Raw genomic sequence first — 12,995 nt, 5'->3', positions numbered from 1 at the left:
GGACCAGACAGGGGTAAAACTGGAGGCAAGGAGACAAATAAGAGGCTGTCAGAGGAAGCCAGAGGAGAAATGAGAGACTAGAGCCAGGCAGTGGCAGTGGTAATGGCAAGGGTTTGAAGATCTTAGAGATAGTTAGAAGTAGACGTTTTAGGGAATAGAATCCACAGCATTATGGTGACTGAGCAGCCAGCCATTGGGAGGAATGAAGGAGGAAAGAAGCCTGAGGTGACTAACAAAGTTTCTGCTTTGGGAGACTTGGAGAATGGTGTCGCCACCATCCCAGAGAGGCAATTTGGAGGAAGAGCACTGGGGGGGCTTGGAGAAAACAGGTGGTCTGTTCAGTTTGTGACACACTAGGTTTGAGGTGCCCCACAGGACACTGAGGTGAAAGGCTAGAAGGTGGTTGGATAGTACCTTGTAAAGAAAAGTTTTCCTTTGCTAGAAAGAATTAAAAATATGATTAGAGAAAAGGAAACGAGTGTAGAGTCGGTCAGTTTTATTATCGTATTCAAGTGTGCTTTGCCCATAGTCCTTTACTTGGTGAAGGTATGACGTGGTTGGTTGTTGGCAGTGAGCTTCTGTTTTTCTGGGTCTTTTGTGACTTAGTGACATAAATTTTATAGGATTAAAAGGAACCTTTGGCGGTAATTAGAAGGTAATTTTTGTCTATCTGGATCAAAATGGTACTGAGACCATTTCAGAAAGGGAGCTAGTCAGCACTCTTATAGTCAAAGAAGAGAGTGTAGAGATTTACCTGGTAACAGTTCTTCAAAATTCTGTGATTGTTTCCAGAAATAGAGAAAGTATTCGATTGCTCGGCAGTCTCTTCCACAGTGTGAGACTAATATAAAAGCTTTATTTCATAGCATTAAGAATTAGATTTTCCCTTCTTACTTTATCACAATTTAATGTAGATACAGGAAGCCTAGAAAAATACCGTAGTGGAATGGAATGGAGAAATCTTAAAGATGGATCGTGAACCATTTCTTTTCAGTTGAACTTCAGGATAGATTTCTCTCTTCAGGCACGTTTCTTAAGCATAGCTTCTATGCCTGTTGAGGATACTGGAGTGATTAGTTTAACAGATCCTGGTAGGAAATTCTAAAATACAAAACAAAATTTTTCATTAATTTTAGTGAAGTATCCTAAAATGTAGCCAATCTTTAGATTTGTTTCTACTGAATTTTTTTTAACCTGGTCAGATGTATAATCAGAAAGTTAAAAAAAAAAAAAGAAAGAAAAGAAAAATAGAAGAAAGTAAGTTTTCCTAGATATTCTCTTGTTTTCCTGGTTATGGTCCCAGGATCAATTTCTCCTCCAGAGCATCTGCTCTGAAGAATGGCAGAGCTTTTGATTCACTTAGTCACTCAAATAACATTTAACTGCCTATTATGTTCAAGACTGGATGGATTTAATGCTCCATAACTATAATGTAAATATGCCATAAAGCAATGCTGTTTTCTTCCCACCTTTCATTCTCCATATCTAACTATTATCTTACATTAATGTTAAGCATTTTTTGTTTATGGTTTACTGGAAAATAAGTTACTTGTCAAAGAAATACTTTCCTAAATAATAAGAAATGAATCTTAAGTCTCATAAATGTAATTTTGGTCTATCTACCATAAAGCTAACTGTCTTGATTTTTATAAGATAAAGTTAGCCAAAATAAGGTCAAAAAATTTCCTTACACTGATTTATTGCTTTCTACGTTTGACATTAAAGTTCTAGCATTCAATTCTCCACCGTGATCTTGAACGCCCTAAAAACTGTCATTGTTAAAAGCCTCGCCACTCAGGCATGTCATGGAGAGACTCATTTCTGCCAACACAGTTGTAGTTATTAAATTCCTTGATGATGATTTTTGTTTCATAACTCAAAGATTCGGCACACAGCAAGACAACACAGCCTAACAAAAAATTCACTTTGTTATAAAGCAGAAACTAACGCACCATTGTAAAGCAATTATACTCCAATAAAGATGTTTAAAAAAAAAAAAAAGAATCTGGGCTTTAGATTTGGATAGACATGGATTTAAAATTCAGGCTCTCCTGGTTGCCGGCTTGGTGACCTAAGGTGAGTGATGCCATCTGTGTGATCCTTAGTTTCCTGTTCTGTAAAATGAGGATGTTACCTACTTTATGGCATTATGTTGTGAGGTTATAAAAGGATAATGAAAGAAAAGTGCTGGTTAAGTGTCTGGCATATAGAATGTTCAATAAATGGTAATATTTTTAAATCTCATCATCCTGATTACCTCTGCCTACATTATACCAACTCTGACTGACTCCAGTGGAATGGCTCTGTTGGCTTGAGGGCCTGCTCAGGGCCAGGCATGTGCTAGACATTTTCCATACGTTAGATCATTGGCTCTAAATCCCTTTCTTTTACATTCCCAATTACATTGATCTTATTATTTAATGTTCTTGTCTTTTTCTCTTTCTGCAGGAAAATGGGCCTTATTATACGTCTTATCCCCCATCACCAGATTTGTGACCTGCTATCTTTCAGTGCTACTGGTTTCTAAGGACACCACTTTCTCCAGAGATCACTACCTACTGAAGTGATATTCATTTTTGCTGTACAGCTCCAGAGAGCCTTTTGTCCCCACCTCTCTGGTATTTTTTTATCGACTGTATATTTTCTGACACATAAGCAATCTGAAAATGGTAGGCCATTCTGAACTGTGCACTTATTTTAAATTTGTATATTTGTATCAAATGAAAATGTTCACTTTTCGAGGGTTGTTAATAGAAATTGGGGAGCTACTTTTGAGTATCTTCAGTTTCCTGAAAGGACACTGGATTCTCCATTAGACAAGCCACAATATTGTTCACATCATCTCTTTAACATTGCACGCTTTCTTTGTGTACTCAAGTGTTTCTCAAAATATATAGAACCAATGTATGCTGACTGGATGTATTGTTTGCTTCAGACCCTGGCATTACGTTTTATACAGATAATTCAGTTATGCTAAAAGAGAATTGTCTGGGATCAAGGATGTAGAAATGTATCTGATCAACAACATCAAAATCGTCAGCAAAATATAAGTCTTAGAATTTTACCACACCAGTGAAGACCGAGACTTAAGGACTAAAGTTCCTTAGATGGTATGTTTTAAGATTGTCACTGTTCTGGTCTCAACAGTGGGGGAAAACAAGAAGACTGTTTCTTCAGCCTTTTTCCTATCATCATAGATGGTTTGGTCTCCATATTCAACAGGACTGCACATGTTAGTACTCTTAAGCGGAGGGCATCTCCTAAGACACCATCAGTGAGTGTTAGAGTGCCGCTTTCCCAGAGTCATGAATGATTTTGTTTGGCTCTTAGGTCTACTTTCTCTAAGGACATTTGCTAGCAGTGTGTCTTGAGTTGCCTACATCAAAATGAAGGAAGTGTGTTGCAGTGAACAGAATTCCAGACCACTTCTGCAACTCAGGCTCTATTTGTGCCTTAGCTTGAATAAAAATTAGAATTATGCTGCCTACCTCACAGAGGTATCATGAGGTGACATTTAGAAAGGGCTTTTGACGTCTTTGGATGAAAAATGCTAGGAGAGTTTGTGTGGTGGGGTGTCTTTAGTTAGTTTTTAAATGATAACAGATATCCTTGAGGGAGTGCAACAAGGCACTCCTCTTGTCTTTGGCACCTTTTGAGTGATTTCCCTTTTCTTGGGACAACAGCTGTTAGTGCAAAATGCCAACCCTGAGGACCTCCTTCCTACTTTGTCCAGAATGTCTTCTGTCCTACTCCTCTTCCAGTGCTACACTTTAACAAGAGACATATGTTAGCCATTTTAAATATTACTTCTTGGGCTTCCCTGGTGGCGCAGTGGTTGGGAGTCCGCCTGCCGATGCAGGGGACACGGGTTCGTGCCCGGTCCGGGAAGATCCCACATGCCGCGGAGCGGCTGGGCCCGTGAGCCATGGCCGCTGAGCCTGCACATCCGGAGCCTGAAAACATTACTTCTTGAATTAAGGTCAAACCATTATCATTTCCATCAGGGTTTCTTCATATTCCTTTTGATTCCTACATTCACTCCCCATCTCCCTCACCCCATCATGTACACTGGCAGTTCGGAGAAGAAAAAGTAGAACTCTTCTGTTCTAATGTGCTCAGGATTGGTGCTTCCAAGGGTCCCACTCCCCTATGTCCAGATTAATTCTTCAGTGGAGATAAAAGAAACATATTTCTTCATTTATGCCAGAGAACCCCCCCCATAGTTGTGTTAACCCCATCCTCTATCTTCCCATATAAACAAGAGGGGCTTTACATTTCTCAGATAAGCAGTCTTATCTTTTGCATGTAATGGGCACATTTGCTTTGTGCCAGAAATCAGAACCACTTGTTCCTTACATACACTTACTTGTTAAGGACTTCCTGTTATGTTCCCTAGGTCATCAGGTCTAGACAGCCAGTCAAATGTCTGGTATTAAGCTTCATCTCAAACAGTACTCCTTTCATCCCTTGAGCCTTGGCCTTTAGAAATCTGAAAAATTAGCTTCATCTTCTCCAGTCCATTGTTAGATCATATATGAGGTGTCATTTCACTAGGAGCAGTTGTAGAAATATGCCATCTTTTCTCTGTTAAAGCTGGACTTGGCTACCTCACGTTGGCATCTGGCCTGAATCATTTCCTCTATAGATAATAGAGGGTGCAAGCTACTTTACTATTTGAAAGGGAGCAAATTTTACAATTTCTTATAGGCAGTAATTTTGAAAGGATGTCCCTTTGGTATATTCACAGCAGTATATTAATGATTAGTAACACAAGCAAGAATGTTCAATTGCTGTCCTAGGGTGTAAAGGTAGTATGGGACTATGTACGTATCAACTGCATTTTATAATTTAATGGTGACTAAAGATAAGGTTGCTCTGCTCAGTGAAACTGAATTTGGTATGGTACCAAGTTCATGCTTTTATAGCTGTCTGAAGTGTTATGTAATGAAGGTCTTTCAACGTACTAAATCCTAGGAGGGGAACATAGTGACCTTGATATTGAAATGATAAAGTAATGTTCACTATATATATGCCTTTGTCAGAAGGTTGGATAGCCTGGGTAACACATGCCACCGTCAAGGACACATTAGAGGGAGGATAAAGGGGTGGAGATGACCACTAGCATCTGATGTTAATTCAAAGCACCCTCAAGTCCTTAATTTAGTTAAACTTTGGTCATGCCAAATGCTAGTTGAATTGAGGAAGAAACTACTTACAAAATATTAATTTAATTCATTAATTAGTTCTTGCAAGACATAATATGAATTATAAAACAAGTATGTTTCTTGCTTCAGCATATATTTGGATTCTTAATTAATCTATATTTATTTCATTATTTCTTGATAGCAAAAATGACCTCTTGAAAAAAACTCAGTATTTATTAGACTCTTAAACCTTAGAGACCAAGAGGTTCATATTTTAAAGATTTTCTTTTCTTTAATATATATCTTATTTCATCGGCTGGTGCTCTATTATATTTATTTTTTGCAAAGTAATCCATCTGCAGTAGTTTGAGACTGATTAACAGGATTTTTAAAGTATTTTTGGTAGCATAAATAGATGTAGATTTTTGATCAAATATCTGAAATTTAAAATGATTAAAATATCTCCCATTTCTAGAGAGAGATGAGCGTAATCACTGTATTAGAAAAACGTGGCTTGCCTATTTCTGCCTGTTTTCTGTTTGCCTAGATATTGTTTAATAAATTCAAACTGTAGGTAATGGTTTAACCTTTTCTTTGCAGCAGTTCATAGGAAAGCAAGAAAGTGTAGTTAGGAGCTAAAAATCACTCTGTGTTTCGCCTGGTACATTGTGTATGTATGTATATAGAGTTTAAATTGCTTAATATATGAACAGAAATGATTGGTATTTGAAGTACTGGAAAGAGAAGAATTGTATGGATCTAGGAACAGGGATTGACTATAATAAGGACCGAAAGGACTGCAAGATAGCATGTAGACCTCTAAAATTGGAGTTAGCCAGTGAGTTTCAGATTGTGGTTCTCTTAAGTTATGGTCACCATAATCAACATGCACTAGAGTGTTTCACCGGTACTGGCGCTAATATACTTCATGCTATGGGATGGACTCTTGGTTTGCTATTTCCTGAGACCGTGAAGGGTAGAGGAGAGTTCTACCTGTAATCTAAATCGTATGATAAACCCAGAGATTATAAGGATTGCGTAGTAGGTCTAACCATATATACGTATATGTGTACATATTTACATACATATTTATATTTATACACGATAATCTGCTTTGCTTTACATTCTTTGAATGTGGTTTAAATGGCCCGTAAATAGAGAACATAAAACAATAAATAGCCTAGTTTAAGCTTTGATTCTACCAAAATCACCCTTGAACAGATGATATCAAGGTCATTTTAAATATTAGTGGCTCTCTTGGATATTAGTTGTTAACTTTGTTTTCTGTGCTTCCAAGAACAGTATCTTTAAACCTTTGTAAGTAAATACAACATGACTTAAACGTTTAGGGCCTCTGAGTTCAAGAAGAAAAGCAGAGATATTCTCTAGGTGAATTACACTGACAAAATCATGAGTGGTGAATGTGATCTACTATTTTTGTTGAACAGTTAACATTAATACATTTTGTATACACAGTCATACTTTTTTTTTGGTAATGTGTTTTGTTAGTGTAAGCACACAATCGTCATAAACTGAGCCAAGACTTTGGCAAACCAGATGTTGTGGGCCAAAATATTTAAATAAGAGCTTAACATATGTAAATTATTTTAATTGCTATTGGGCAAAGGAGACCTAACAGAGTTTTGATTGATGTGATCTTAAAACTTGTTTATTCAAAATTCAGAAAGTTTTTATGAATATTTTGCACTTAAAAATATACTTTGTTCTTTCTGAATTAGAAGTTAGATCCCTTTTAAAGGGAGTCCCACCCTATTACACATACGGCCATTAAGAACCGGTTAAAGGGCTTCCCTGGTGGCGTAGTGGTTGAGAGTCCGCCTGCCGATGCAGGAGACACGGGTTTGTGCGCAGGTCCGGGTAGATCCCACATGCCGCGGAGCGGCTGGGCCCGTGAGTCATGGCCGCTGAGCCTGTGCGTCCGGAGCCTGTGCTCCGCAACGGGAGAGGCCACAACAGTGAGAGGCCCGCATATCGAAAAAAAAAAAAACAAAAAACCGGTTAGTAAAATGGTAATGTTTATACTGAACCCCAGGATAGGACAGTCTTTTTTGGCTATTTATACCCGGCATTTCTCTAATCACCAAAATTAGCCTACAGAGCAGTTCAAAATGCAGTGAATTTTATTGTCAACCATCTATCTCTATGGAGACCTAGACTAGTGCTTCTTAAACTTTAATGTGCATATATTAAATCAGCTGGGAATATGTTAAAATGCAGATTCTGATACAGTAGGTTGGGGTGGAGCCTGGGACTCTGTTTCTTTCTTTTTTGTGGGGGGGAGGCATGCTGCAAGGCATGTGGGACCTTAGTTCCCTGACCAGGGATCGAACCCACTCCCCCTGCATTGGAAGCGTGGAGTCTTAACCACTGGACTTCCAGGGAAGTCCCCAATTCTCCGTTTCTAACAAGCTCTTAGGTAGTATCAATACTCTTGGTTCCAAGACCACACTTAGAGTAAAAGAGCCTAGACCATATTTAGCTTCCATATTTTCCTTGTTTCCAGTAAAGCAGACACAACTATCAGTGTAATTCCTTCTGTGGGCCAAGCACTCACACATACCTCATCTCATTTAATCCTCTTAGAAATCCTGTGAGATAGGTGGTGATAGAGGTTAAGTGCTGCTGAAGCCCAAACATGCAAGCGGTGCAGTATAGACCAGTGTTTCTCAAACTTGAATAATGCACATCCCCTTTTAATATGGAAAAATTCTCTTAGCTCCTCAGGTTTTGTTCATTCTAATGTTACCTAACTATATATGAACATAAAGCTACATGTAAATGCCTTATGCTTATAGCTCTCGCACAACTATAAAACCGAAAGAAGTTTACAGATCAGACACAAGCAAAACTATAAAACTAATACAGTTTAGAATAACAGTAACTAAGTATGATGGATGATGATGTTTTGCCAAAACGAAGCAGCAACATGATTATGGTACTGAGTACTGTAATACAGGTTCTTCTGTGTTTAGCACGCAACTTACTACCATGTGCTATGTGGTAACTCAGTTCTCCCACTCTTTTTCTCTGTTCAAACTATTACTTACATTCATTTAGCACATAGTGATGTTATTTGGTCTTCATCTAGCTTGAATGCATGGTTTCCCTCATATTAAGTTATCCTCTGTTCTCCACAAGCTTTCCACAACTAAAGCAGAACCCAGCTTTAACTTTCAAGTAAAGACAAATGGAAACCTAGTCACTGAAACATTCTGGCAATATTTGGTTTTAAGGTAGTTATCCAGATAATTCAGAACGTGAATATTAATTTTTTAGAATTTTCATCAACATGGAAAATGTCTAATTCTCATAGTAAACTCATGGATCTCCCAGCCCGCAAACACATACACAGGCTCTTAATTCCCCTTTCTCCTTCTCTCTCTCTCTCTCCCTCCCAACAAGGATTTTTCATGGTGTTTAATAGCATTGGTCCTTTGGCTTCTGACACACCTGGGTTCAGGCATGTTTCTCAACATTTTCTGAACCTCACTGTTTTCAGGTATTATTCAAGGATAATAATACTCATTGAATAGTTAAGAGAAATAAAGGCAGTCATGTTAGTAAAGCATGCATAGTAAGTGTTTATAAATGGTAGCTACCATAGCTTTGATTAGAAATAATAATAACTACCATTTGAGGACTTACTATGTGCCTTCAACTTTGCTAAACTCTATATATGTTATCTTATATATTGAGTTATAGGATTGGGGTTCAAATCCAAGTCTGACTCCAAAGCTCATGCCCTTAAAAAAATAATCTAATACAGAACATCAACTTAAGTTGCTTATTTTAAAAGTTATTTAATGTTAAATTGTATTTTCTCAAACTTTTTGTTATAAAATTAATGATGTTTCCCTGGAGGGGAAATGACTAAGGTTCCTTTTAACGATTGTGTGATGTGCTGATAATCAAATTGACACAGAATAAATGTAGATTTCTTTTAAAGGCTGTCATGCTAGGTTGTGGTCCAGTGAAGAGATACTAGGACCATTAGGCTCCACTTGTGCATTATTGTTCTCTTGCACATTTAAGATCTATAACTAATGGTAGCATGAGATTCTCACTGAATCTCAGTATAGCTTTTTTGCAGAAGAATAATTTTCCCCCCACCAGTATTATCCTGGTATTCCTTGATAGTCTGAGAAATAATATGCAACTTAATTTTCACAAGTGAAACATATTTTAAAAAATTGTTCTAACTGTCCTTTAAGATAGTTTCTAGTAAGTCTATCATTTCCTAGTTTCCTGTTAAAAAAAAAAATCTGGACTTTTGAAAAATGAACATACATTCCTGTTGGCTGGGTTTTTTAAATTTTTATTTTATTGTTTAGCTTTTCTCTAATTAGGTGTTGGGAGAAAATACCAGGAGGGAGTTGTAAGAGGAACTCATTTATTAACAAAGATAGTATGTAGCAAATTAAAATTCTTTCCCTACTTACTAAAATATTTGCAGAAATTGTTAGAGTAGTGGAGACACATGAAATGTGAGGCTGTCATTGAATTTTATTAAAATCTGTTGTAAAAATACTTCCCTTTATGCCATCTTATATAGAAGCATGATGATAATCTATGTTGTGGAAATTATTGATTCTTTTTCCACTCCAGCCTCTTTCTGCCATCAGCAATAAATTTATTTATTGTATATATTTATTTTTGGCTGCGTTGGGTCTTTGTTGCAGCACATGGGCTTTCGACCAGTTGCGGTGAGCGGGGGCTACTCTTCGTTTTGGTCCACGGGCTTCTCATTGCAGTGGCTCCTCTTGTTGCAGAGCATGAGCTCTAAACGTGCAGGCTTCAGTAGTTGTGGCTCGCAGCCTCCAGAGTGCAAGCTCAGTAGTTGTGGCGCTCAGGCTTAGTTGCTCTGTGGCATGTGGGATCTTCCCGGACAAGGGCTCGAACCCATGTCCCCTGCATTGGCAAGCTGATTCTTAACTACTGTGCCACCAGGGAAGCCCCAGCAAGATCTTTAAAGTTCAATGAATGCATGGCTCTCCATACATGTGAGTTATCAAGATAAAAGATATGTTTTCTGTGTTACCTCACTGCCCATCCCATATCACAGCGTAAGAAAATTTTTCTGGCTTCACAGAATAGATACGGCCCAGTTCTACCTGATTTTCTCCATTGTAGCAGTCTATTATTTGATTTGGGTTGAGAGCCCTACTTCAGTTCAAGTTATTTTCCTCTTTCTCTTATTCATTTTAAGACTGGTTAACTTTTCTTTTATTATTTGGATATAATGCCCTCTGGTTTTTTGCTTCTTTAAAATCCAAATTTATTCTTTATAAGTAGGTATATAAAGAATTTGTTTAATTATGTCTTCTAGTTCAGATGTGTCTGGCATTTTCATTTTGAAATGCTAATTATTAATTATAACATCATTGTTTTTTTTAAATAAGGTGGGTTATGTTTTCTATGAATTTTATTTCTTATAGTAAAGTAGATGTTAAAATTTATTGTGAAAGGGGGCATTGGTTCTCCAACAGTGGAGAACCACTGAACCCTGTCATTTTACTGATGAAGAAATGGAGGCCCAGGCAGGTTAAGGCAGCTTGGACTCATAGCCAGATCATGGGGATTGTAGGTACTTTGAGGATGACCTTGCCATCTGTAGCTAGAGCCCTTTGGTTTAATTATGTTTGCACAGTTGCTTGACTTTCACATTCCCTCTTATGTCTTCCAAAGTAGGGTTTAGTTTTTTCATCATTTATTTTTTATTTATGTTGCACTTGGCTTAGCCAAGTTCCAGGGGAGGACCAAGTTCAGGAATTAACAGCAGAGGTTACCAGTCATCATCAGGGACTGTGAAAATATTTGGGGGTGGGAGGTAAATGTTCATTTGAAGTTACAGGTGTGAGGTTTTAGTTTTTACCCAACCATCCATTCACTCCCATTCACTATCCACCTCTTGAATAAAAATTCCTCCTTCCAGCAAAGTTGAACAAGAAAGCAGCATTTAAAACCACCTCTTTGGAAATCAAATCACACTGAGAAAATGCTGATCCGAATATGATGATCTTACACCACCTGGAAAACAGCACAGACTTTGGCATTGCTACCGTATCAAGTGCCAAAAGCATGCCAAGATAAGCTCTACATTAAAATTACGGAGGCTCTTGCGGGAGAAAGTCTTATCTATGAACCCATTTTCTGACATTTAGTTTTATAGCATAGAAATCCTCTCCTTTATTTGTTCCTGAATCAATGAGCAAGACCACAATACAGAGAAATACTATACTTCTTCCACTCACTTAGTAAACAGTTACTAAGGATCTGTACGTTAAAGCAGTGCTAGCTGCTGTAACAAATACACTGAACATGCATAATGGCTTAAACACAATAGAAATTTAATTCTCACCTGAAGCCTGAACAGATATTACTGGTGAGCGAGCACTCTTCTCCAAGTCCTGGTTCAGAGACGGCTCCATCATCTTCAACGTGTGAAGGATACACGCTTTTCCACTTCAAGCTGGCAGATGGGAAAGAACCCAGAGGACTCGCCCACAAGATTTTTTTATGCCAGACCTAGAGGTGACACATATCACTTCCATTCATATTCCACTATTTAGAACTCAGTCATCGGCTACACCTGACTGCAAGGTCAGGAGGTAGGGAATGTAGACTAACTGTGCGCCCAGGAAGAGAAGGATAGGAATTTGGTGCCCAGCTTTTGGCAATAATCCAGGCAGTCTACTACATGCTAGATGGGTGGGAATGGGCGGGGGGGAGGAGGGAGGCTCATGAGGGAGGGGATATATGTATACATGTATATACATGTATGATATATGTATACATATAGCTGATTAGCTTCGTTGTACAGCAGAAACTAACACAACATTGTAAAGCAACTATACTCCAATTTAAAAATATATATATATGTATATTCCAGCCAAATAGAAGTCAATTACTCTGTGATGAAAGAAATGCTCCACTAGAGATATGTCAAATGTTAGAGAAGGGCATTGGCACGTGATCACGACTTTGCCTGGAACAAAATCCCATGGCATAGCTTAGAACATATCCGTAAACTGAAGCTCCTACTATCCAGAACCTCTATCACCAAATGTGCATATGCTCTAGAGCAGACAGAATGGGGGGATCCAGATGCCCTTTACTGAATCTTGTACTAATATCTTACTACTTCAAATCTGTGGATCAAGAGTATCGACCTGTTAGAAATGCAGACTCTCAGGCCTCACCCCAGAACTGTGGAATCAGACTGTACATTTTATCAAGGTTCCCCCAGGTGATTGGCATCTATGTTAATTTTGAGAGACACTGTTGTAATCCTGGCTCCGGCACTTACTAGTATGACCTAGCCAGATTGCTCAATCTCTCTGTCCCTTCACTTCTTGGATATCGGGGTACTCTCTAGAGATAATGTACACAAATGTTAAGTAACACCTGACAGCAAGCATTGGCTATTTTCTTACGCTAAGTATTTTTTAAAATAAAGGGGAGACAGCTCTTTAAACTGGAACTATTTGAACTCATCCTCTTTCAACCCTTATTGATGTCACACTAAGGACTTAAGCCCTTTGAAATAGTTTCTTATTCATATGGTTTAGTGTTCCTTAGAAATGAGTAAGCACAGAAAAAAAAAAAAATTTCCAGAGTCAGCAAATGGTGTTTGGCCTAGTAAGTCCCAACATAGCCAGCAGCCATGATTTCAATCAATGAATTATCAAGGTATAAACTTTAAAGTATACACAGAAATGATCTACTAATATGCCAAACCTTGAGAGATACTAAATTCCTAAGGGACTTCAGTCATAACATTTATAGTAACCTTAGATTAATTGAAATAGGAAACACAAGTATTTGTATATC

The 12,995-nt window shown here is 38.0% G+C and overlaps 1 protein-coding gene across 3 annotated transcripts in view; it reads left to right on the top strand.

Moving 5' to 3' along the window:
* The window catches only part of GDAP2 (ganglioside induced differentiation associated protein 2), a 71,124-nt gene extending 68,211 nt beyond the window's left edge, over positions 1–2,913 (top strand). For 2 of the 3 annotated variants that reach the window (XM_067727429.1, XM_067727427.1), the window contains one exon: positions 2,449–2,913. Coding sequence is in view for 1 of the 3 variants with exons in the window: in XM_067727427.1 (XP_067583528.1) it covers positions 2,449–2,496 (48 nt within the window). In the remaining 2 variants the exon portion in view is untranslated. The remainder of the gene's footprint in view (positions 1–2,448) is intronic. The other variant, XR_010941027.1, reaches the window with a different exon arrangement.
* Positions 2,914–12,995: the final 10,082 nt, after the last annotated feature.

Source organism: Pseudorca crassidens, chromosome 2 (genome assembly GCF_039906515.1).
Source record: "Pseudorca crassidens isolate mPseCra1 chromosome 2, mPseCra1.hap1, whole genome shotgun sequence".
Classification (NCBI taxonomy): Eukaryota; Metazoa; Chordata; class Mammalia; order Artiodactyla; family Delphinidae; genus Pseudorca; species Pseudorca crassidens.
This window is presented reverse-complemented; position numbering and strand designations above follow the sequence as displayed.